Genomic DNA, 23,715 nt, shown 5'->3' on the forward strand with positions numbered 1-23,715 from the left:
AAACCGTATTAATACTATTGTTCCATTTTTAGTTGACTGCACACCTTGGGAATGAAATGATCGCCGCCAGGCTATTTCAAATAGCTAAAATATAATTATTATTGTACATGCAAAATGGAAAAAATCCCGCTGAGTTTCTTTCGCCGGTTCTTCTCAGGTCCGAGTTGTTAAATTCCGAACCGGTGGTAGATTTTTGACTATCAATAAGCAAGTATAAACACTTCTATATTGAATAAAGATTTTTGACTTTGAGTTTGACTTTGTTCATGTTTTTTTTAGACATTATCATTATTAAAATAGATGCAATACAGATTATTTATTTATTGTTGAGTAAAATAAAACATCAACAATACGACGTAATAAATAACAGTGATTTAGTTTTCATCTCAAGTTTCTGTTTTATCGACTGAATCACAAAATGATCTAGTAATTAGATACGAATCGTGAATTCTGAGGGTGCAGGGAGCGGCAGAGCCGTTCTGATTTCCTAGTGGTAATTGCAGCGGTATGCGGACGGTGGTGTCGTCTTATTGGGACTACAGCAGTACGTGCGCACTGTTCACTTTCACTTTGCCCCGCGCACAGTAGCGCACTTTACTATTGGATACGACTGGACGATAGATTAGACTCAGCCATATCACGCAGTAGCATTAAGCAAAGGTCTCTCGACGTTATCTTAAATATTCTCATTGTTTGCAATAGCTCGACATATATTTTAAATATCATATTAAACGTACCAAGTTATTAAATGTTTTTAAAAAAAGGCAAGTAACCGGTAACCTACATAACTTTCACTTTTAATTCTATTTAGTTGGCAGTCTATGATGACCTTAAATATATGTAATTTAGTGAGATCAAAAATTAATAGACACTTTACAATTTACAATGCGGCCTTAATGCGAATACCGTTCGACCTTTGAGGACACAAGCGATGGTCACGAGGTGGTTCTTTGATCGTTACTGACTACTAAAGGTCTGTCTTATAAATGTTCCGACAAACGTAATTAACTTGGCATATCATGATTAATATTGATTTAAATTGAATTGGCCTAAAAGTTAACAAAAAAAGTAGCAAATAATAATTGGAAACATAAACTGATCTGGTTTAAATAAAAATATTTGCGGGAAACTTTGTAATGTAATACAGTGACGTCATGTCACGAAATTGTAAAACGAACAGATTTAAAGAGAAGAGGATTTTCCAAAAAAATATATAAATAATGTGTGGATTCAATATTTAATTATAACGTTGTTGTAAAAATAAAACATTGCAAGTAATGAACTTATTCATTATAAATTTGCACATTACTAAAAATTTATACCTCGAACAGCTATTACATAATACAAAAAGATTGCTTTTAGTCCGGATTTCCCCGAGCACGTCCTTTTATTTAAGATCGACAGAGCTGATCTTGAAAACGTGTGCGGAGAATAAAGTCATTACCTAAATTGATGCTTCGGGAACTTAAACTTTGTTACCGTATTTTGTTATATTTTATTCTATATAAGAATATGCTCGTCGGTTTTTTTGAACCTTTGTATATTACGCAATTTTTGATCAATCTAATTTTAATAATATATTTTTTTATTATTGGTATTTTTTGCTCGTTACATCGTATAATAAAATATTCTCAAAAGAATTACATTAGCCAATATATTTTTTTAATTTTTTAACCGATATATAAAATAGAGTAACATGTAAATTGTATGAATGTATTTTATATCTTCAAAAAATGATCGCCAATTATTTTAAAAAAACATTGTTTCCATTATTTGCGCGCTAGTTTGTCAATATTAAAACGATATTTTAATACACGCTCTGTTTCATACTAGAAGTTTAGTGAGTTTTAAAATAAACGAGTGCTAATAAATGATTGCGAAAAGCAAGTTCAATATAAGATGTACCGAAAGTCGGTTGACATAATGTTGTTTTTCCATTATAGAAGGGAAAGTTTGTAGAATGCGTGTTCATCATACTTTGCTAATACCGCTTTCAATGCCTAAGTAGGAAGTGCGATTATCTTTATTTACAGATCGTTTTTGTTAAACAACGTTCGAGATCAATCGTTCTTACGTGTGTTGATTTTAATTGCTTCGATAATTATAGTTTAATTGTAAATGTTTTATTCAAAAATAATTTTAGCTGTACAAAATATGACAGATGAAAAATTTGTACTTTAATTACGGGCATAAGATAATTGACAATTTATAACCAATAGGCTCCATCGAGTTGAACGTTTGCCCTTTTGTCTACCTCCAAAAAAAAACTTAAAACAAATGATAGCGTTTATAGCACGCACTTAAAGATTTAAGTCAATGACAATATCAACAGCGCATAGCAACCCACTTGACACTGCAATGAAATTAAATGAACAGATAACGTTGTATTGTATTTATAATCAATTGAGAAGACAATAACGTTTCTGTATAGAATCAGATGTGCAATGTGACATTGGTAAATTGTTTACGACACAACTTTGTTGTTCGCTTGTGATACCTGATTAATAGCACAATTAAAATTTCGCAAACAATATTAAACCTAATCATGTACGGAATAAAGGTTATGAAAATATTTCGCTTGATATTTTTATTGTTTAGTTACATTATCGAGAAATACGTATATTGTGCGTATTCGTAATTAATAGCTTAAGTCTACAGGGAATACGACATGGTTTGCTAGTAAAAGCGTGAAAATTACATTTATTACGTCTGAAATCAGAAATGAATTTTTAGCAATAAAATTATATTTTATTCAAACACATCTGAATTATTATTAAGTTAATTTATTTAATTAAAAAAATTAAATTAAATAATCTAAAAACAATACATCTCAACTTTTTTTATTTATTTTTAAAACTAAGTACTATTTTCTACATCCGTATGTTAATTCGGAGAATTGATCTCATTAAGTACCTAATAAAATACCTAATAAAAAAATTAACGAACTTTGATTATTCAACAATCGGTGTCAGTCTAATACCTACACAAAATACCATTGTGCCTATAAGACTGACTACAGACAAAAAATACACGGATTTCGTCACGCCTACAACTTTCACTTGAATTATGTTTTTTTTTTTCAGGTTTTATCTCGTATTCAACATGTTAATTTGCCAATCGTGATTTCTCATTGAACGTTACATACTATCTATAAATATATTAACTTAACATTAATAATATTTCTTTAAAATATTATCCTAGTCTCTAGTATCATTCTTTGACAATATTGTAATAACGAGTAGTACTCTCTTAATAAATTTAACGTTATCAATGGTATTTTTTGTAACGTCTTTGATGCCGTTATTTTTTTTTATAGTTTGACTTGAGCTTTATTTATGAGTCTATTAAATTACGATTAAAAAAATCTGAATAAACTTGATCATATAAGTAGTTTTATATCTATAAATATGCAAGTAATAGACAAAATGCAGCGCCTTAATAGAGCTAGCTTAGTTATATTACGAAAGCTCGCTATGGAGTCGATAATAAATTACACCTGGCGTAGTTACGTAACTCAGGTAAAAGTTACCGCTCGCTCGCAACTATTCTGAACTTCAGACGCCCGCGACTAAACTAAATTGCATCTTAAATACGTCATAATGAACGCACATAATAACGTCGATTTTAATAATTATAACATGTCATTGATACATTTACAACTTTCATTTTTTGTATTAATAAATCGGATATAAACGCAATGCCTATTCAACGTGGCCTTCGCCTCAAAACCGATATTAGTAGGTCCATTTGACACGATCACTAGTTCTAAGTAATTTTGAATTGTCTTTCAACGTATAATGTATTAATGATAGAACCTATTAAACTAATTACATATGAAATCCTCATTGTTACCGGTCTGTCGCCGTCGCTAGACACTTGAATTTGGTTTCTGGGGCTACTAGCTACTATTAACAATTATTTATTATTATATTTTTTTATTTGTCTTTACCATGAAATAATTTTAAAGGTTATTACCACAAACCACAATACGTAAATGTCATAGTTGATAAAAAAAATGTTAAATATTCCAGTTTTTAGGGCCTTGATATTTGTTGTATTCATTTTTAAAATTAAGCGTTGTAGTTAAACAACACAATTTTCCAGGAGATTTCGATCAATCTCGTGCCTGTATCACGAATAAATAACCGGTCTCGTTCACAATTGTTTTCACCCTGCTAGTCGCCTACCGCCCGCTCCGTAACACCCGTTATACAACAAATCTTATTAGCTGAACTAGAGACTAACTGTTACGTGGCACCTATAACACACCCGATGTGGTCAATTTCCTATAGCGCATATCTAATTGCTGTGTATAATTTTTCTTTGTTCGTCTAACTGACCATACCAGATAAAAACGCAAGATAATTTTCTCCGCTTGTAACTAGCTATATAAAAAATGAACGAATATTTTTTAAGATAAAATATATGTTTTATGAAGATTATCAAATTCAATCATATGTTTAGTATGTTTGTAGTCCATTAATATAACTGGCATCAATTGGTAAATTTCTAAAAGCGAGCGTTTTGTGTTTGTGGAAAGTGAAATTTTTACAACTTGACGATAACTAAGTGAACGGTGACCGATTATTTAGGATGACACATTTCCGTATACGATATTACTTAAGGATATTCACGAAGTCGTCTTTTCCAAGAAAACGAATCGTTGCAAAGAGAACAGTAGTTTAAAATGTACACTATTCTTGACAAATATTTAAACACGTCTCATCATTGACATAAGTACGTAAGTGGCTCATACTTATATGTCAGTATAGATACAATTTGTGAGGATATCCGCTTTTGATCAACAATACGGCGCACCTATTTCAGCATTGCTATATTGAACTGAACCATTCGGCGGTTTCGCAGTCAATTTGTGCGCTTTATTGTGTGTATTCGGTGCCGTTGTTTGTCTTCGCCCAGTCGAATGTCGTTCAGCTATCGTTGACATATGGTTCTATTTACCAACTTCGACACGTAGGACTGATATTGTTACCATGCACGAATACAATACGAGTGATTTATTCTTCATTCTACTACAGAATGTTGCCTCATCATTATGATGAAGTCTTGTCTTTTGTTACATTATGTTTTTAATATCTTTATTTTTCATTTTACTTTTACAAATTTTGTATAAAAAAAACTCGTTTCACCTAAAAGCCACTGAGAATTAGCACAATTTGATATCTATTTTCATATTCTTATGTAATCGCAAGAAACAATCCGCTCGCTCTGGTGTGAAAATTGGCAACGCAAAAATTTATTTCAGTAAACTATAGTTGAGAAAAAATTTTGGCGTTATTTGTAATTGGATATTTACGAAATGGTTGTGCGTGTAACATAATATGATATAGTAAAATAGTATTTGTACCATCAGCATCACGTATAAAAATAGCCATAGAAGAATATTTAGCTTCCTATGTGGGGGTGTGGTCCTCGTCACGCCGCGTCGGCGCCGCGTCTGCCGACTGGATTGTTCAAGATCCAAATTTCACACCCATCTCTAGAATTAATTCGAATTAATCGTTATCGCACATTGAAATAATCGTGAAGTAAATATAGATAATGTCCAAGTTTTCGCTCACTCTTATCAACTTTATACGTTTTTTATTGTAAGAAATCGGCTTCTGTCGTATACAAAAATAAATGTATTTTTTTACACTAGAAATACTTCAATCAATATTATAAATTATTGTGTATTTATTTAATAGTTCAAAATGATATGATCAATGATTTTAAAGTTTAATCTTCTACAAAAAAATCTCGGATCCAATTTCGACTCTCGAACGCGTGTTTTGCACCTTGATCTAAATACTTGCGACATTGTGTAGACATCGTATAGTGAGTACGTTTTGTGCCGTATTACTATATGTAATATACTTTAATCAAACGTTATATTTAATTTACTTTTATAATTCGAACTTATTTGTCTCAGACTACGCAAGGGGTAGAGTTCCGTGTTTATTCAATTAACATAAAACAAAGCTATTTCTGCAGACACTTGTATGGTTTTTTCTATGAGTTTCTATGAGCTCTAGTATGAACATAACGTTCATATTTTAAGTTAAGGAATCAGAAATAAACTTATACAAACTTTAACTATTATTGAACAAATCGTGTCAGAAAAAAACAGTGGGTATATCTGTCTTTCTTTCCTCAGTAAATTAAGTAGAGGCTATTTAGAATATGTTATAAAATAATTGTATTGAAAGGTCGTTTACGGATCTCTAAAAATATTTGTTTTTTTTTTTTAAATATATTATTCTTATGAAACGAAATTGCGTAATAACAGCGCCTAAATGTTTTAATGAGTAATACAAATCTCGCTAGTCCCTTTCACCGTCACTACAATCACTACAATAATATCAATGATTTTAGTCGTGTCAACGTTTAACGTTTCATATCGAGTTTGCCGTTTACGTAACTATAATTATATTTTATTATATATATGGTTAAATATAATTGTAACTTTGTTTTTAAGATCAAGCATGATTTCAATGTTAGTTGGGTTTTAATTTAAGTAAAAGTTCTTTCAATGAGTGCACAATGATGTCGGTCGACTAGTGAGAATAACACACTTGCCTTTTACTAAACCATTGTTTGAAAATCTCGCTTATAAAATATCTTGTTCTAAATTAGGTACATGAACTGGTCCTCTTACTATAACTTTGTTATACGATCGCTAATTACACAAAAATAATGCAACAAATGAAGTAAGTAATATTTATTATAATTTAGCAGTAGCTAATTTATTTTTATATAATATATAAGGTGTATATTTAATAGTGTTATAGTTAATTTTTCGTAATTAGAAGTAGAATATGTTTGTACCTTGTATTTTTATTACGCAAGGCGTTCACGTGAAGTGTTAGTGGTATTTAAGCGTACCTATATAGCTATATTATAAAGTATCGGCGGAACTTCTATCAGCCATTGGGTAACCGTTGGAAAGAGCTTCGTTACGTAGAGGTTTCGATACAACCTCGCGTCGTAAGGCCGTGGTTGCAGTCACGTCGCCGGTGAGAGGCTCCCCTCCGCCATCAGAAGGTCGCGAGCAGATATCGCGAGGAGAACGGCACTGGAATGAATCCTTAAGAGCACCGAGACACGCCCCGTTACCGCCTCGAATAATTTAAAGAATTACTACTAACAATGATTCGTCTAAATTTAAATTTATATGACAGCATTTTAATATTGCTGTTTAAATATTTAATAATTATCTTATATGTTCACGTTTTCATCCGTTGTTATCGTCAGTATGAAAACTCATTACACGTACGAGTGAACTACGCGTGCGTTAGTAATCTAATCAGTAACATATAAAAGACAATTAACATAGGCATAGTTCATTAACCGCAGTGGAAAATACTACTGAAAATATTGTTCAAACATTCAATAAGCATTACGTAGTGATTGTCAGTATTTTTGCCAACGCAGAAAATGCAACAGCAGTAATTAACATGTTTGATGAGCGTGAGCACATGCCGTTGTTTAGCAGTCCGTTAAAACTAAAATCGAATTAAATATAGTTAAGCCGAGGATACATTCGATGCAGTAATTTATTATATTTTGTCTAAATATTACATTCAGACGAGACAAAAATCCTTGGAGGCAAAACACTGAACACTGCCGTTAGGTTGGTCAGTGACAGCATTATCCACGACTTGAATATTGTATTTTTTCACGTATGTTGGACATATAATTAAATGAATTGATGTTACCTCACCACTGCCAACGATTGCGACAAGACGGCCGCATCGTCCATTAGAAAGTCGGTGAATATGCAAATAGTATTGTAGAAACCTCACGAATAACTGGCCACTCACTTGCCTTTAAATGTGTCTGCGATGAAAGTGACGACTACCGTTAGTAATTGTTAGAACAATTTCTTTTGCGGACGCTCTGCTAAATTTGCTAATTTTGCGAACGAAATATCGGATAATTATATTTTTAATTTAATAAGTTCGCAGTAGACGTTTTTATCTTCTGTATCGTAATGACTTGTTTAAACGGAACATGTTGTTTATCGAAGCGTCAGTTACTTAACGTTTAACATTCATTTGTTTATTTATAAGAACGGCCCCTTTACGATTGTTCTTGCTAGATACTGACTCGGTCGATATTAAATTTTAAACTCAGTATAGTTGTTATAAGTACAATGAAAATTACTATTGCGTCCTCATAAATAAAATTGTTGACGTAATAATACTACCGAGTTAAATTATATGTAGCCACTTCTTCACACTGGGCGAATTTATCTTAATAATAATTGTTTGAAAAATATCTAAATATAGTTGTTGGTCAAAGACGTTTTTGTTTTTCGCATTGTACGTAGTTTATGTGCTTGTTTTGCTATAAACGACGTCACTTTCATAATATTATTTATTGTCAACTGGTAGCATAAGTACCTATACAGAAAATAAGATAATAACAAGCCGGTAAGCAATTAACGTGGGGCCGATCACAGCCCAGCTGCGTGGATTTCCCGCTACGATGCGTGTTGAGAACTATTTATTATCGTTCGGTGATGACGTACGCCACTATCAAAATAAATTACTTTATATTCTGTGTCTTCGCGCATAAAGTCGAATTTCTGTCGTACGACCAGTACCACCTCCACAACGTTACGTCAATAAGATACAACACGTTAACTAGCTCGACTTGGGCGTATGGCTGCCTGTTTCGTGTCCGGGTTTGTCGCCTAGAATCTATAACAACAAATCTCTCGAATCTTTGTAACAGAAATTATATAGTCGTACTTGTCTACCTATAGCTAGTAAACAAAACAACATCGAAGCAGCAAAACAAGCCAACGCATAGATATTTTGTACTTATATCTCTTGTTCGAGCGAACCGAACCGGTTCGGTCGGCCTCTCACTTCGCAACTCCGTATACCGCTTGCTGAGAAATTAGGTAAGCAACAAAAGCCTTGGTCGCTGCGCACGACGGACAGAATTCAATAAAGAAATCCTTAATATTAATTAACAATATCAGTCGCAATCTACAGGTAGAGAGTGATGTAACAGTATATTACCAAAGTAGTCAGTCAGTCGTTGTCCGGTTGAATAGGACTTTAAAAATGGAATCGTTCAAACGGCATTCTAGTAATGCCTTGAAAAACGGATGATGAATTTCCTTGTATTTTCCGGTCGAACCGAGGCATAGACTCGAACGACCTTCGTTAAAAGACAAACAATGAAACTAAACAACCTTGACATGATACTATCTGCAACTGATGCATTGCACTCATTACCTACAAATGAATATCTAATCATATTATTACATTAATGAACTCTTCTTGAAATTCGTTACAAAAACAATACAATTAAACAATTGCTGAACTGTAGAGACGTACAAATGTAGCGGGCGAGACGGCTGTTCACCGAATGCCGAAGTATTCCATCGCAACGCGCTCTTTATATCGGCCGAAGTCGCTACCGCAGAGAAAGCCGCGCCCCGCACTCCCCCGCGTTGCCTTCGCACTCGTCCCGTAGCGGGTTTTTTCCTCATCAGCTCTATAATTGTATACAGTATATCTCACCTTGGGTTCATCAGTCGCGACATGCTTTCTGAACTTCTAACAAACGACACTGCTCCGTATTCAGCTTTTTGTTGAATAAATTTTCATTTGATATTAGATCCAACATATTGTATTAAACCATTACCATTACCAACAAGTAGGTACTACTATTTACATTTTAGAAGTACACGGTAAAAGCTTATTAAGTTAGAGCTACCGATTTTAAAATTTAGTTTCGCTTACTCTAATTTTTACCGTATTGTATGCCGAGAAAAAAATCAATATAATGGCGTTGGGACTTCTCGGGTTATTGCTCCATTTGTGTCTGCATCACGACACACGACGCAATTTTTAATGGGCTAATTGCTTGGCATGATGGCGTTGGCAGACGTCAGCCGCGATTCGCGACCTTAAAGCGGTTCGGGGCCACGCGTGTGTGATGTAGGTGACGTGCCTTGTCCGGACGTTTTGAGCCACACTACCTTGTCATTATGTACTCTGAAGTACGACAAACAAGAGCAACATTAATATTTCATTAAATATAAGATTACATTTAAACAAATGTATGTTCACTTTCATTTTAAAATTCTAGTTTACTTCAACTTTCAACGAAGAAAAATATTATATGTTATTCAACGTAACATCGCGCTATTCGCTGTTAAAACTAGCTATCAAGAGCAAAATGCTTATACGTGGGATTGAATTACAAATGCACATTACGTTCTCGTATAAATTCATAAAATATCGCGTGTACAGCGTCTACTTGGTGGCGAAACGGTACGTTGCGCTTAGTGGTTGCTTGTATGCTTGCGGAGCCGCGACGTTGCCATTCCAGGCGATGAAAGTCGTTAGGTACTCATTGCGAGCCCCCGCGATATATTACGCACATTACATTCAACACCGAATCTTAGACTTTTTTCATGTATATCAATTAAACTACCATCATCCGTTACATTGAGAATTCAAAATAAATAAATCTATCATTAGATAGATTCGGCGCTGACTATCGTGTCATGATTTCAGCGTGTAACTAACTGATTCAGATTGTATTCATAGAAGCCGGCTGCCAAAGTACCGATGCGCGACAAGCATGTACATTCCACGAATAAAACTAATAGCAAAATTTTACCCACCGCGTATTATGTTACAACTACAACGTTAATCCGTCTTCTATTTGTAGTTGGTGTATTTTATGAAGAACTATTGTAATTTAAATAATAGTAGTAGGAAATAATAATGCTTCGATTTCTGAGATCGTTACACATTTGGTTAATGCAGTTTTATTTGTTGTATCTACTGTTTTAAAATTATTATATACGAATATATTAAAAAAAGAATTAAGTATTTTTTTTTAAATACTATTTCTGATCAACGCCATTATATTTTATTATTACAATAAAGTTATCGGGTATGAGATAGCTGTTACATACACGTGATGATAGTGTATATACATTTAATAAGTAGATTAACACACGCAAATCGCTAAACTAATGTTCCACCGTGGGTAATCGTTTTATTTTTATCTTCATAGCTTAATGCAAAATCAATAAAATTAACGATGGATAATGCACGATTGACACTCCTTCCGTACTTGTCCATAACAAATATTGCGCTTAATTTAAATAAAAATTTGAATAATACGCGGATGGACGGAAAATCGTGTATAAAAAAAATATCCCTCGGAATTAATTCAAAAGGTTAATTGTACAAAATTATCTCGAGTCCGTGACATCGATCACATATAAATTTAATCAATTTTATATTTTTAATTATCTATTAATATTATACAATAGTTGATAAATATCGTTTGAATTTCGCTTTCGAATGAATAAAACAACAACGACGTTAGTATAATAAATAAAGTTTTTACTTTCTTTTTTCCAGAAAATCTCCATTCCGGCTCCATCCAGTGGTAATGGATCATCGGGTGAATCCACGTTTCACTTCAGTATCAATAGCAATGCTGAAATGGAGGGTCCACAGGTAAAAAACAATGTGAACTCAATTAAAATTTTCATAAAACATAGATAATTTAAAATACCGACTACCTACTATTTTCATAAAAAAATACGTGACATTATAATATAATCTGTAAGAATTACAGTAATATCTGATATGAGGTAAACGTCATAGCTGTATTTATTTTAATATATTCATCGTTTGATTGTAATTAGTGCAAGGTTTATTCCGTTTGTCTTAAATCTGAATGTATGATGGAGATTGAATGAAACTTTTCTCAACTTTCTAACGTGCGTCGTATCGAGTTTAATCGCGCCTTAGTTTCTTTTCCGGTCTCTAAACAGCCCAAAAGTATATACTTTGTATACATCTATTGAATTTATTCAGAGTACTAATGACTAATAATATGATTGAAACAAAAAAACAATTTTCATTAAATATTCAAGAATCTCTTTTATCTTTCTCTTTTAAGGAGACATGATTGAATATTATATTTTTTTCATCGGATGTCATAGATAAAAATAATATGATAGATGATAAAAAAGTATTCCCGATAGCTAATTGATAAATGTATTAGTCTATCATAACGTTTATTTATTATCAGTAATGTTTGAAATGTTTTATTGGATACTGTAACTTTTCATAAAATCGTAAGTCATGCTTGTGTCGTTACAAGTGTCGCTGATATGATTGCTATCTACCAAAGGTCAATTTCTTGCTGACTTTATATATATTATCAATTTGTTTGATATCATTGTTTACACTCAAGTAGTAGATGTAACCAGCAAGGTATAGTTTGATTTCCCATTATAACGTTGTAACAAAGTCCAGTGCGTTTGATGTTTGAGTCAACCAAACACTCTGCTGATATTCAATGAATTATAACAAATCATAGAACTTAACACCGATAAGGTGTGCTCGTTTTTATTTGTAGGTCACTGAGCGGTCGCTACCATAAGTTGTGACCGACGAATTCGATAGAGTAACTTTGTATGCCATTACTACCGTGTACTTGAATATTTTGATTACAAATGAATTTAGAAGTATTGATATTGTTTCATTTAATTGTCTTATGGTAAATGTCAAAGCAATAAATTTTCAAAAGCTATTTTAATACAAAATTATTTCATCTCGAAATTGATATTAATTATCTTTAAATTTAAGGCTACCGTTGAAATACTTGAGTCTTCACGATAATGTTTAATCGCTGCAAGGTTAATAATAGTAATATGCGTTGTTTATACGTAGTGATAGAAATATATATATATTTTTTGAACAAGTTTTTTCAACGTGATTGTGCACGTAGGAAGCAATTATATCAAATGTCTCGTTTGAATTAGTCATTAGGTTGGAATATATATAAATATAAAATAACCTTTTATAAATGGCTTTTGTGTATACTTAAATTCTTGATTATTACTAGTTTTGGGTTAATTGGGTTTTCTTAATTGCAACGATATATATATGGACGTAAAATAAATCATCCTCATATTATGAATTCTATTGTTTTATAAAACAATATATATATCACAACCGAGTCGACTTGTACTTTAATTTTTAAGAGCGCAAGGGGCTGGAGGCTTAAGACATGTGTTGTCTTTATTGGATGCAACAACTCTTATGAGTTTTATACATCACTTTGAACTTGAAGAATATATCTCCATTTACACGAGTCCAAATTAATACAAAGCACCAAAATAAAATTAAATACTATTGGAAATAAACATAACAATAATATATATAACTAAAAAAATTGTGATGACATTCAATAATTTAAATGTTTCTTTTTAGGGTTCGTTCGAGTGCGTCAGGGGTGGGGGCGCGAGGCGCCTGGAGTCGTGCGGGCCGCTGCCGCGAAGAATGCGCGTGCAAGCCAACGACGACTCGTACGAGGCGACCAAGGACCGAATGTCCAGGACTATCGCCGCGGAGCAGAGCAAATGGTCTGTCCATTGGACATTGTTTTAAAACTAGTATATCTAATTTTAGTGTATATAGAGCGTTTCAAAAAAAAAGGTTCTTCATAATAAACAAACAAGTCAAAACACAATTTGACAATATCACAAAGTTTATTTCAAAATTAGTAATCCTCTTCGAAGTAATCGTATTTTATTGCCTTAGATTTTAACAATAATATTGTATGTTTCAGCACCCGCGTCATTAAACCTAATCAAACGGATATAGGTCGACGTGTTAAAGTGCGCTCAACACACCCTACGTACTCAAATGGGCCTGCAGCTCAGTTGGCTGAACGGCTCGAAAGGGCCGAAAGGCCAGAGCGCCCCGATAGACCCGAACGACCGGAAAGGCCTGAGAGGCCGGAACGACCTGAACGGCAAGAACGGCAAGAACGGCCTGAACGAGCAGAAAGACCCGAGAGACAAGATCGGCCCGAACGGCCAGAACGGCCTGAAAGACCAGAACGGCCGGAACGGCCTGAGAGACCCGAACGGCAAGAACGGCCAGAGCGGCAAGAACGGCCAGAGCGGCCTGAGCGGCCTGAGCGGCCTGAGCGGCAAGAACGGCCCGAGCGACCAGAAAGGGCTGAGCGCCCCGAACGGTCGGAAAGACCTGAACGGATGGAGCGTGTAGAAAGGCCGGCGGTCGCACCTCCTGCGAGTCGCCCGCAACCTACTGCGTCCGCGCACCCGCACCCCCAGCCCCAGCAGCACCCGCAACCACACCCCCATCAACCGCAACGGCCTCCCCCCAATCCAGACCTTACTAGGCGACCTTTAAAGTAAGCATTAAATGTATATAATTATTATTGTATATCCGTTGTAGGTATATGTCGAAAATTCGAAAAAACTAAATTTGAATATACGATTCTGCTTTTAATATTTCTAATGTTTTTTGTTCGAGGCATAGTTTTTTTTTTTCGGAAAATATTGACAATTGAAACAATTGAAAATTATGCATGTAAAATTTAAATGACAATATAATTTAAAAGAATTAAAGCGTCGTGTTTCAAGTTATCAATTTTATGAACATTTGAATCAATAAATTGACGTGGACCGTCATAATTGGCTAATTAGTGATTGTTTTATTGTCTTACAAAATAAATATAGAATTCGCTGTTGCCGGCGTCATTTACCGAGACGTTCATTACTTAGTAATATGATTTCCAGTTATTTGGGAAATCTAGTTAACCAAGGTTGCTAAGTCACACATACACCGACACAGACAGGATATTAATAATCCGATTGATTTTTATCTCTATATCGATAATTTTAGGATTCAGACACGGTCCGTGTTACAGCTTATTATAAGAAAAAAATATATATATGAAAACACTGCAACGCGTGTACATTATGTAAACATTGACCAAAAGTTATTTAGACACGTCTGAAATTTGTTAATGATAAATAATCGTATTTATCGTTTAGTGATAAAATGCGGTCGTTTTATAGGAAGTGTGGTTTATTAAATAATTTATATTATATAATTATATAAAATAAATTACAAATACACTTTTTGTTATAGAATTTTTTTATATGCACCTTGAACAAAAGACAAATTGTTGGTTTAAAGTAGGATATACAGACTAAAAATAAAACAACATAATAATTCCAAAGACGTAGTAAAATATAATATTTTTTTAAAATTCGAATGTGAGTAAGGTCTCACTTTCTATTATTGGTTTTGTAATATAAGCCTAACTTAACATGGCGATTAGTGCTTGCGACGGCTGACTCATGCTACGCCAAGGTTGTGTACAAATTATTATTAAGCTAAAACAACTCAAGGCGATTCTGAACTCGTGATTTCTATACATCGCTGTTGTATTTATTACTCGCCGAATAATCCTTGTTATCAGATAAAAGATAAATTATGCTAAAATTGGTGACGTTTGTTTTCATAGTTTTTTCTTCAAATGCTATTCATTTATTTATTTAGTTTTTAAAGAATGAATAATGTCTAGGTTTTTTTTTTATATTTGTGTTTACTTTGTCTTGAGTTTCGTTTTTTTTTTCTCGCGTATTTTATTGTAAACACATTTGAACGTCGGCTGACGTTTTTATAAATAAATCTGTTAGAAGATAAATTTGAACTGATGTACAAAAGTAAGCAATAAAGTTTTTTTAACTACTAAAAACGCGATATAAAACGCCCAGTTGATCATTCGAGCGACAAAAAAATTACTTCAAGCTTTGTAAATTGAATTCGTTATTAACCTCAAATTGTACTTTAGGTTTTGCAGAATTTAATAAATCTTTCGGTTGAATATTAACAAAACATATTTTCCGTTTCAGAGAAAGACTTATACAATTATTAGCACTGAAACCCTTCAAGAAGCCCGAACTATACGCGAGACTCATGAGTGGTAAGCTTATATTCAAGTAATGAATACACGTACAGTATTGAGCTCGACTAACGTTTGGATTGACCTTGCAGAGGGCCTCAAAGAAAAGGAACGTAGTATGGTGAACAAGATCCTGCCAGAGATCGGCACGCTCAAGGACAACTGTTACCACTTACGTAGGCACGTATGGAACGACGTCAACGAAGATTGGCCATTCTATACGGAGGAAGAAAAACGTTTGCTCAAGAGGTCTGTTCAACCCCTTGCAAGTTTCAATATATCGTTTTGACTCAGTATATTATTAAAAATATCTTCCCTCGTCTCGAGGAGAAGCTTTCATCACACCGCTTCCTTTCGAGTTGGTGGAATTTAATGCGACACATTGCCGCTGTCTTTGCGATGCTCCCTTGACTGTCAAGCTTGACATAAGTAATTAATTAATTTCGATAGACGAATCAGGTACACTTGGCAATTTCTTCGGTGACAGAGAAGGCAATATTATGAGTTAGCTTAGTAGTTATGTAGCGTTTATTATTATTATAAGACCGCGTACTCGGGTTTTTCGCCGAGTCGTGTGTGCCGGTGTTTAATGCGTGCGCCGCTCCCCGCAGGCGGAAACCTCAAAATCTAACGCCGCCGCTCAGCAGCGACTCCGCGAACTCGCTGTCGCCGCGCGCGTCGCCGGGCGCCAGCAAGCGCGCGGGCGCCAGCGCCGACGACGCGCCCGCCGCCGTCAAGAAGCAGCGCATCTCGCACTACCGCCGGCCCTCGCCGCCCTCCTCCGGGTACGCCACCACCTCCTCCGGCGAGCGCCACACCTCCGACAACGAGGACGACCGCACCACGGGTGAGTTGCCTCTTTAGTCGACTATGGTCGAATTATAATAATACTACTACTCATTGCTGTTCCGAAAGTTATTGAAACGAAGAATAAATAAATTATTGACAAATCTTAGTGACAGAAATTAAATTGGTAAAATTAATTTGTATAACAATAATAATTAGGGGCCTCCGTTCCACTGTCGCCCCAGGACCTCTAGTCCGTTGTGGCCCAAAAGTCTCCAGACTTTTAAATCTGGTCCTAGGAGTAGTCACCCCCTTCTCAAACTCTTGGGCGACGTAAGAGCCGACTATGGGAAAGCTTATTAGATGCATCGAATACGTAAGCGCCTCCACTAGTACTGTGTCGTCTGGCAGGAATCAACCTAACAACAAAGACATTATTGATTAGGGTTGATGATAGGCGGCCATATAAATTTGTCCTTGTCATGCAGTCGACCCCAAATTAATGAGATAAAGGCAAGTTGACGGTTTCGACATACGGGAACAATTTAAATTCGTAAACATATATTTGATAACCTTGTCGGTGGTGTAATTATAAAATGTAAAAAAAATATATATATCGGATATAGGTAGATGTACCCAACCTTTGACAAAGCATCATTCACAGTACAGATATAGAACTGAAAAATAATTTTGTATATTTTTAATACTTTATATGGGATATCTATTTTTAGATACGTTTTTATTTTCATCTTGTTCTGCGTTAGTAATTACTCGGCTTCTTTATTTATTCACGTATGTAGCCTCAAATTTTATTTTATTTGTATCGGAGCGTTTCCGTCAAATTAAATAAAATTTATCGTAATTACATCTTTAACCGCTCATATCCGTTATCGCGACCACATCCTACGCATTCGTAATCAATATTTAAAAACAAAACAAAAAATAACAATTAGAAGCCAATTCAATGTTACCAAATAGAAAAAATATCGCTTCGAAATAAAACTCAACTCTCATATTACATAACGACTTTAGTCCGTTTTGCCTAAAAATTGTTTTGTTTAATTCTAAATAATAATCGGTCTTGTTATTGAGCAAGTCAAGTAGCTGATTACGTAACAAATTATGCATCTAAATATTTTTTATGAATGTTATTATGAACTTAAAATAAATGTATATTGGTATCGAACGATTTACTTATCTTCTTGTTGATTTCATTAAGTCGTTTTAGATTAAAATTTCCATTTGATAAAAAAATAAGGTAAAAACACAGAATGCTCTAATCGTAATCTTTGTATATTTTTATTGAAGTTAATAATAATAATAATATGAACGAATATGTTTCTATATATAAAAATAACTAGTAAAAAAGATTGAATGGATTTTTATTCAACAATAATTATTTTTGTTCGTAGAACTTAGCCGAATAGAAATCATTGTTATTTATATAATATATACATAATGTTTTATGAAAAAAGCGAACTATATAATATTAAAATAGGTTCAATACTGTCATGTCGCAATTTGCACATAAATGGACGTGTTTACAATACGCGATAGATAACACCGCGTTACGTCGGGCTTGGCGTTAATTTGTTATTGACTTTGTTCCATACATTAGCCTGACTTATTTAATATTTGTGATATTTGTATCATTCTGTATAATCGACATAAAATACCAAGCACAGGGCATTCATTTACAATTCAATTGTATCCTTGTGTGATTTTATTTTTTATAAAATATAATCATTTTGAATTTTAATTGTGTTATAAAATAGGTTCTTTGCTTATTTCATTTGAATATAGAATTATTAAAAGCGATAAAATAAAATATAGTTTAAAGAGGGCTATTTAAAAATAACATAAATGCGCGTTATGTCTCTAGGAGATATTAGATTTATGTCTCTCTCAGAAGAAGGTTAGAGCAAAATCCACTTCGAGGTTCTAATATGGATTGGTGTAAACGAATGTGTTTTAACAAGCACGAGATGAATTATAAACACTAATTTGATCGACGTCTCTCGATAAATATGTGTGTTATATTTTATCCTAGAATTTATTATATCTTAGTATTACGTGAGAATTGTTTTCGTAATTTCCATTACATCCTTTATTGACTTATATTTTAAGCGTCTGTCGTAATCGCTCTTTGTTTTATTTTGTGCATATATAAGTTAGAAGAAAGAGTGGCATAACTGGTATAATTATTATTTTTTCGACTAATTCAATTTTCCTCACAGTGTTGAGTCAATTTAAAAAACGTAGTTTGTTTATATATTGTATAATGTATATTGTTTATGTGTTATTTGTGCTTTCAGTTAAAAAGGACAATGGTTACACTCTCAACTTTACTACCGTGAAGGATCTCTGTCCCAGTCCTGTGAAGGCGAACGGCTTTAGTAGAAGTAGTCCTCCTGTAGAGCAAACTAGTATCACAGGTATGTTATAAACTACTTTTTAATTAATATAGAATCAGTGATTCTCAAAGTGGTCCAGGTGGACCCCCAGGGGTCCACGGGAGACTTGCTGGGGGTCTACGTAGGCGTGAATAAAAAATGGGTGTCCATAAGATGTTAAAGGGGGGTCCACGAAAATGTATCTGCTTTTAATAGTAAAGAGCAAAAATGTAAGCATAGTTTTTATAAGGCAAGCGACTGTTACTTGTCCAAACTTGCGTATTCGATATTACGTACAATTTCGTGTACAGACTTGCAAAGCGCTATCCGCCCGACAATGCTTAATGCTTGTTCAGACATGAACTTGATCACCACTATAAATACTTGATGCCAAAGGTACCTACTTTTTTTTTTTTTTCATCAATTTGAGAGAATCACTAACAAATTCATAGATTTTAATTGCTTTAATACACGCAGGGTTACTAAGGATAGAATTAAAAGCAACTATATTTAACAAATTTAAATTTAGTTCATATTTTAGTGTTTCTCTCAAACTGGTTACGGACTCATGCCAATAGGTGGTCCACGAGAAAAATAAGTTTGGGAACTACTGATATAGATCATCTAATAACTTTAGCTAAGTCTTAACCAAGTAGTGCTACACGCACTGCGAGGAGTATTTAATATTGTCTTGAGAAATATGAGAAGCTGTACCTTTGTTTTTAAGTACAAAAATATTTTCTTTTATGTTTTTTTGCGCTCTTAGCCTTACGTTCATACTAAAAATATAGTGTCTTAACATATTGTTCAATCGTGAACAAATAACTACTAATTATATGCAATTATAATAATTATATTGATAGTAGTCGATATTATTAGTATTCGTCGAAATATATATTCAGATTGTAGAATATATTTTAGACTTACATAGTTATGTCATTAGTATCAATTTATTATTAAGACAATAAGGAAAATATTGCCTCCAGCGCATTTATGTGATAACATGGAATGTTTTGTTAAATTTACTATAATCGGAAATGTCTTGAAATTAATCTGTGCCTTTTCAAGTTTGTCTTGCCGGTTACATAGTAACTGCTGGTTGCTAGTAAATTATTAACGATATTTATTCTATTTTCGTTACAGTAAAAGACATCACAAATACGGAACCTTTAGAAAATACAGCTTTAACGTCTGTGCCTGAAGAAAACATGACTGATTTGGTAGACATTGAAAGGTGAGTGTTTAGAACATCAAGCCATATATTAATATAAGTATACATAGAGTTTGTTCCCTATCAATTTTGTTGATATTATGGCAACGAATCGTATATGTGCTCATACATGTATAACAAATTTCAGTAATAATGCAGACGCAAAAGTTTCCAGTGATATATAAACAATAAAATAAACTAGGAAGTTTAAATGATATTGTTGTAAATTTCGTAAGAATATGAAAAAAGTGTATATAGAATGAACCGGTCGTTCGTTGCAGACAATATCCGCCAATAACGAGCTCGAGCACGCGGCGCGCGTACAAGAACGAGTTCGCGACGCTGTACACGGAGTACCAGTCGCTGTACGAGCGCGTCGCGCAGGTCGCCGCGCTCTTCACGCAGCTCGAGCACCAGCTCAAGTGCGCCGAGCCCAAGTCGCCGCAGCACCGGGTCAGTCTCGCGCGCACGCACGCACACACACGCACGCACGCACGCACCTACACACAAACGCTCTCACTCACACGGCCCAAATATTTATCTGAAATACATCCAAAACGTTTAAGCTCTCTCGCTAATTTCCTTTCGTCTTTTCCTCAAGTGACGACCGATGGAATGTAAATGCACTTCGTTGCCAATACAGATGATTTTTTTTATTTTACATTATATTGTGTGCGTCATTCTTTTTAAATATTGTTTTTGTTTAGGTTTTCCTCTTAACGTTTACTAGAATTGAATGGTATAAAAATGTATAAGAAATCAATGATTTTTCATCAAATGTATTGTTTCTAAGTTTGTATGCTATTTAAAGAGATTATATAGTGATATTTATATTGGATTTCGTAAAATAATGTCTTCTTTTAAATAGCTAACTTAAGAGTATTACTTCATCATATATATTATTGAAGTGCTATTTAAAAATAATTGTACTCTCTCTTTGAAACAATCTCGTATGCCTCGTAAAAAGCAAGGCCAACTCCTCGCGTCTCTTAAAAGGTTAGCGGCTAGCTCGATTCAAGGTCTTATGAGCAAACTAAATAAGTATGCATTTTTATTTTTTTATTAGATATAGGCTTGTAACTATAGATTTATATTTTAAATCGTTCATTGATTATATTATTTATATTATTAATACTAGTGTTCGTTCAGTGGTCGAAGTTCAACCATAATAAAATTAATGGTAATCTGGGGAAAATTGATTGATCATTGATCATTATCAACTCGACAGTTGTTACCTAACATAAAAAAACGGAAATTAGTTTACCAGTGCAGGAGAAAAGGACACTCCCTTGTCTTTAACATTATACATATTATTAGTTATTTCTTTCTAGGCTTAAATAAGTATTAATTTAAATAGGTAGATTTATCTGTTATTGTGACTAATCGGTCTTTTATTAATAACATAACTATAGAAGAATAATTAACTCAGAAGTTAAAACATTCATCGCAATCATTATGAATGCCTATGTTAGTGTAATCATACGATTTTCTCATTTATCAGTAGTTCACTTTTTGTTTTATAAACTTGTAATAACAAATAAAACATACACATTTAAACTTGGATATATTTATTGAATCACTAAATAAAATACATTGACGATGAGTTCCAAATTTGAATATTGATAAAAATCAAATTGTCAAATAAAAGTAAAATAAATTTTAGTATTTAGCAATATCCGTACATTTCACTATCGCTGACGTCACATTCTCTGGAAAATTTTCGTTCTCAAGTTTAAGGCACTGAAGTACGTTTAATTAAGGTGTGTACACATTGTTTAGTTGTTTATATTACAAACTTGAGTTTTTCTTTAACGAAAAATAAATTAGTTGATAAAAAGACATATAATTATTTAATAAAATTCTCTTCGTCTATGTGACTTATTAATAATTGATTAGAAACAAAAGACAAAATGAAACTATTTCGATGGATACAGACAACGAAATCAAAAACACACAAATTTTTTTTTCAATATTTTATAGGTAGGCGGGTACGAGGACGGGTAAATGGGACATCTGATGGTAAGTGGTCACCACTGCCCATAGACATTAGCGTTGTAAGAATTATTAAACATTCCTTACATTGAAAATGCGCCACCTACCTTAGCAGCTAAAATGTTATGTGCCTTGTACCTGTAGTTACAATGGCTCACTCACCCTTCAAACCGGAACACATCAACAACGAGTATTTTTGTTTGGCGGTAGAATATGTGATGAGTGGGTGGTACCTACCCATAGGGCTTTGGAAGCCCGTCTGGTCTGTCACTAAAAAACACACACATTTTTATCTCATTCTCGCTTGTTTCCCAAAATTCATAACCCATGTATATTTCCACAATTTAAATAAAATCCCGACTGAGTTGTAGCAAGTCAGGATTTTGCCACTTATATTATTTAATGGAGTGGTACTACTCAGTTGTATGTTTGTAATGTTGTATTCCCGTGTCCGCAGAGCATAGAGCAGCGCATAGTGGAGGAGTACCAGCGCATGCGCAACGACGTAGCCTACCAACGGGACAGGCGGCGCGTTAACTACCTGCATCGGAAACTTAACCACATCAAGCGGATGGTACACCAGTACGACCAACTGGTGAGAATAATATCCATACATACGCTTTAATAGCCTTATTATATTGAGAGATGACTAAGTCTAATGAAAGAACCGAAACGAGACGTATTAGCGACAGGTTTGTCCCGGTTCGGGCCAAACAGATACTGTCTGTGTTATTATTAGTATAGACATGTATTCTGTACACATACACAAATACTCAATAAAAAAAAAAATCCGTCAAAGTATTCGAAAATTAAAAAAATTACATAATTATAAAGTTACCAGTAGAAATCATGTGTACACTTAAAATTGATATTTTTTATTATTAGAATTAAGTAACTATAAAGCATACTATTTATAATGTTTATTATATATGTTTAAATTATTGCATGAATTAATAAAAATAAAATAATTTAAAAATGATTGGAAAAGTTCAAATTTGAAAGAATATACGTCTATCAAACCTGAACAGCCCATCATTTGTATATGAAATTTTCAAGTCTGTAACACGCTTAAAGGATTACGGAAATATACCAGTAAGTATTTATCGAACTCAGATCGTGAAAGTTATATGTTCCTCATATAATATTAATATTTTAATTAAAATTGTAATTAAGTTGAATTTTAAAGACATACACTCAGAAGTATTCTTACATAAACCAATTATGAAATACACTTACGTAGTTAACGTCTACTTAAATACTTAAATACATTTGAATATCATGTTTGCAAGTTTTATTGTATTAAATATTCAGTTCAAATGGTCCACCGAATTGAATCGGTGTTAAGCGAAAGTGAACCAAGAAAAATCGTATACATTTTTAAATATTATGCAATCCAAATATATTAATAATATACAAGTCTACAAATCAAATACGTGAGCCCTTGAAGTTCCTCAGTATTGTTTATAGAAAAGATAATTGTCAAGTCGTGGGATGTTACCCTGTTCATAATTAGAATGATTAGATAGTTGTTAATGTCCAAGCGTGTCCGTTGCA

At 33.6% G+C, this 23,715-nt stretch overlaps 1 protein-coding gene across 2 annotated transcripts in view; it reads left to right on the top strand.

Moving 5' to 3' along the window:
* The window catches only part of Su(tpl) (Suppressor of Triplolethal), a 47,650-nt gene that overhangs the window by 18,158 nt on the left and 5,777 nt on the right, over positions 1–23,715 (top strand). The window contains exons 3-13 of one of the 2 annotated variants that reach the window (XM_026637525.2): positions 11,403–11,501; positions 13,269–13,420; positions 13,627–13,927; positions 13,991–14,217; positions 15,731–15,801; positions 15,873–16,029; positions 16,392–16,627; positions 18,882–19,001; positions 20,103–20,193; positions 20,451–20,622; positions 22,619–22,756. In XM_026637525.2, the coding sequence (XP_026493310.2) occupies positions 11,403–11,501; positions 13,269–13,420; positions 13,627–13,927; positions 13,991–14,217; positions 15,731–15,801; positions 15,873–16,029; positions 16,392–16,627; positions 18,882–19,001; positions 20,103–20,193; positions 20,451–20,622; positions 22,619–22,756 (1,764 nt within the window). Of the gene's footprint in view, positions 1–11,402; positions 11,502–13,268; positions 13,421–13,626; positions 14,218–15,730; positions 15,802–15,872; positions 16,030–16,391; positions 16,628–18,881; positions 19,002–20,102; positions 20,194–20,450; positions 20,623–22,618; positions 22,757–23,715 lie in introns of both variants that reach the window. The other variant, XM_026637521.2, reaches the window with a different exon arrangement.

Source organism: Vanessa tameamea, chromosome 14 (genome assembly GCF_037043105.1).
Source record: "Vanessa tameamea isolate UH-Manoa-2023 chromosome 14, ilVanTame1 primary haplotype, whole genome shotgun sequence".
Lineage (NCBI taxonomy): Eukaryota > Metazoa > Arthropoda > Insecta > Lepidoptera > Nymphalidae > Vanessa > Vanessa tameamea.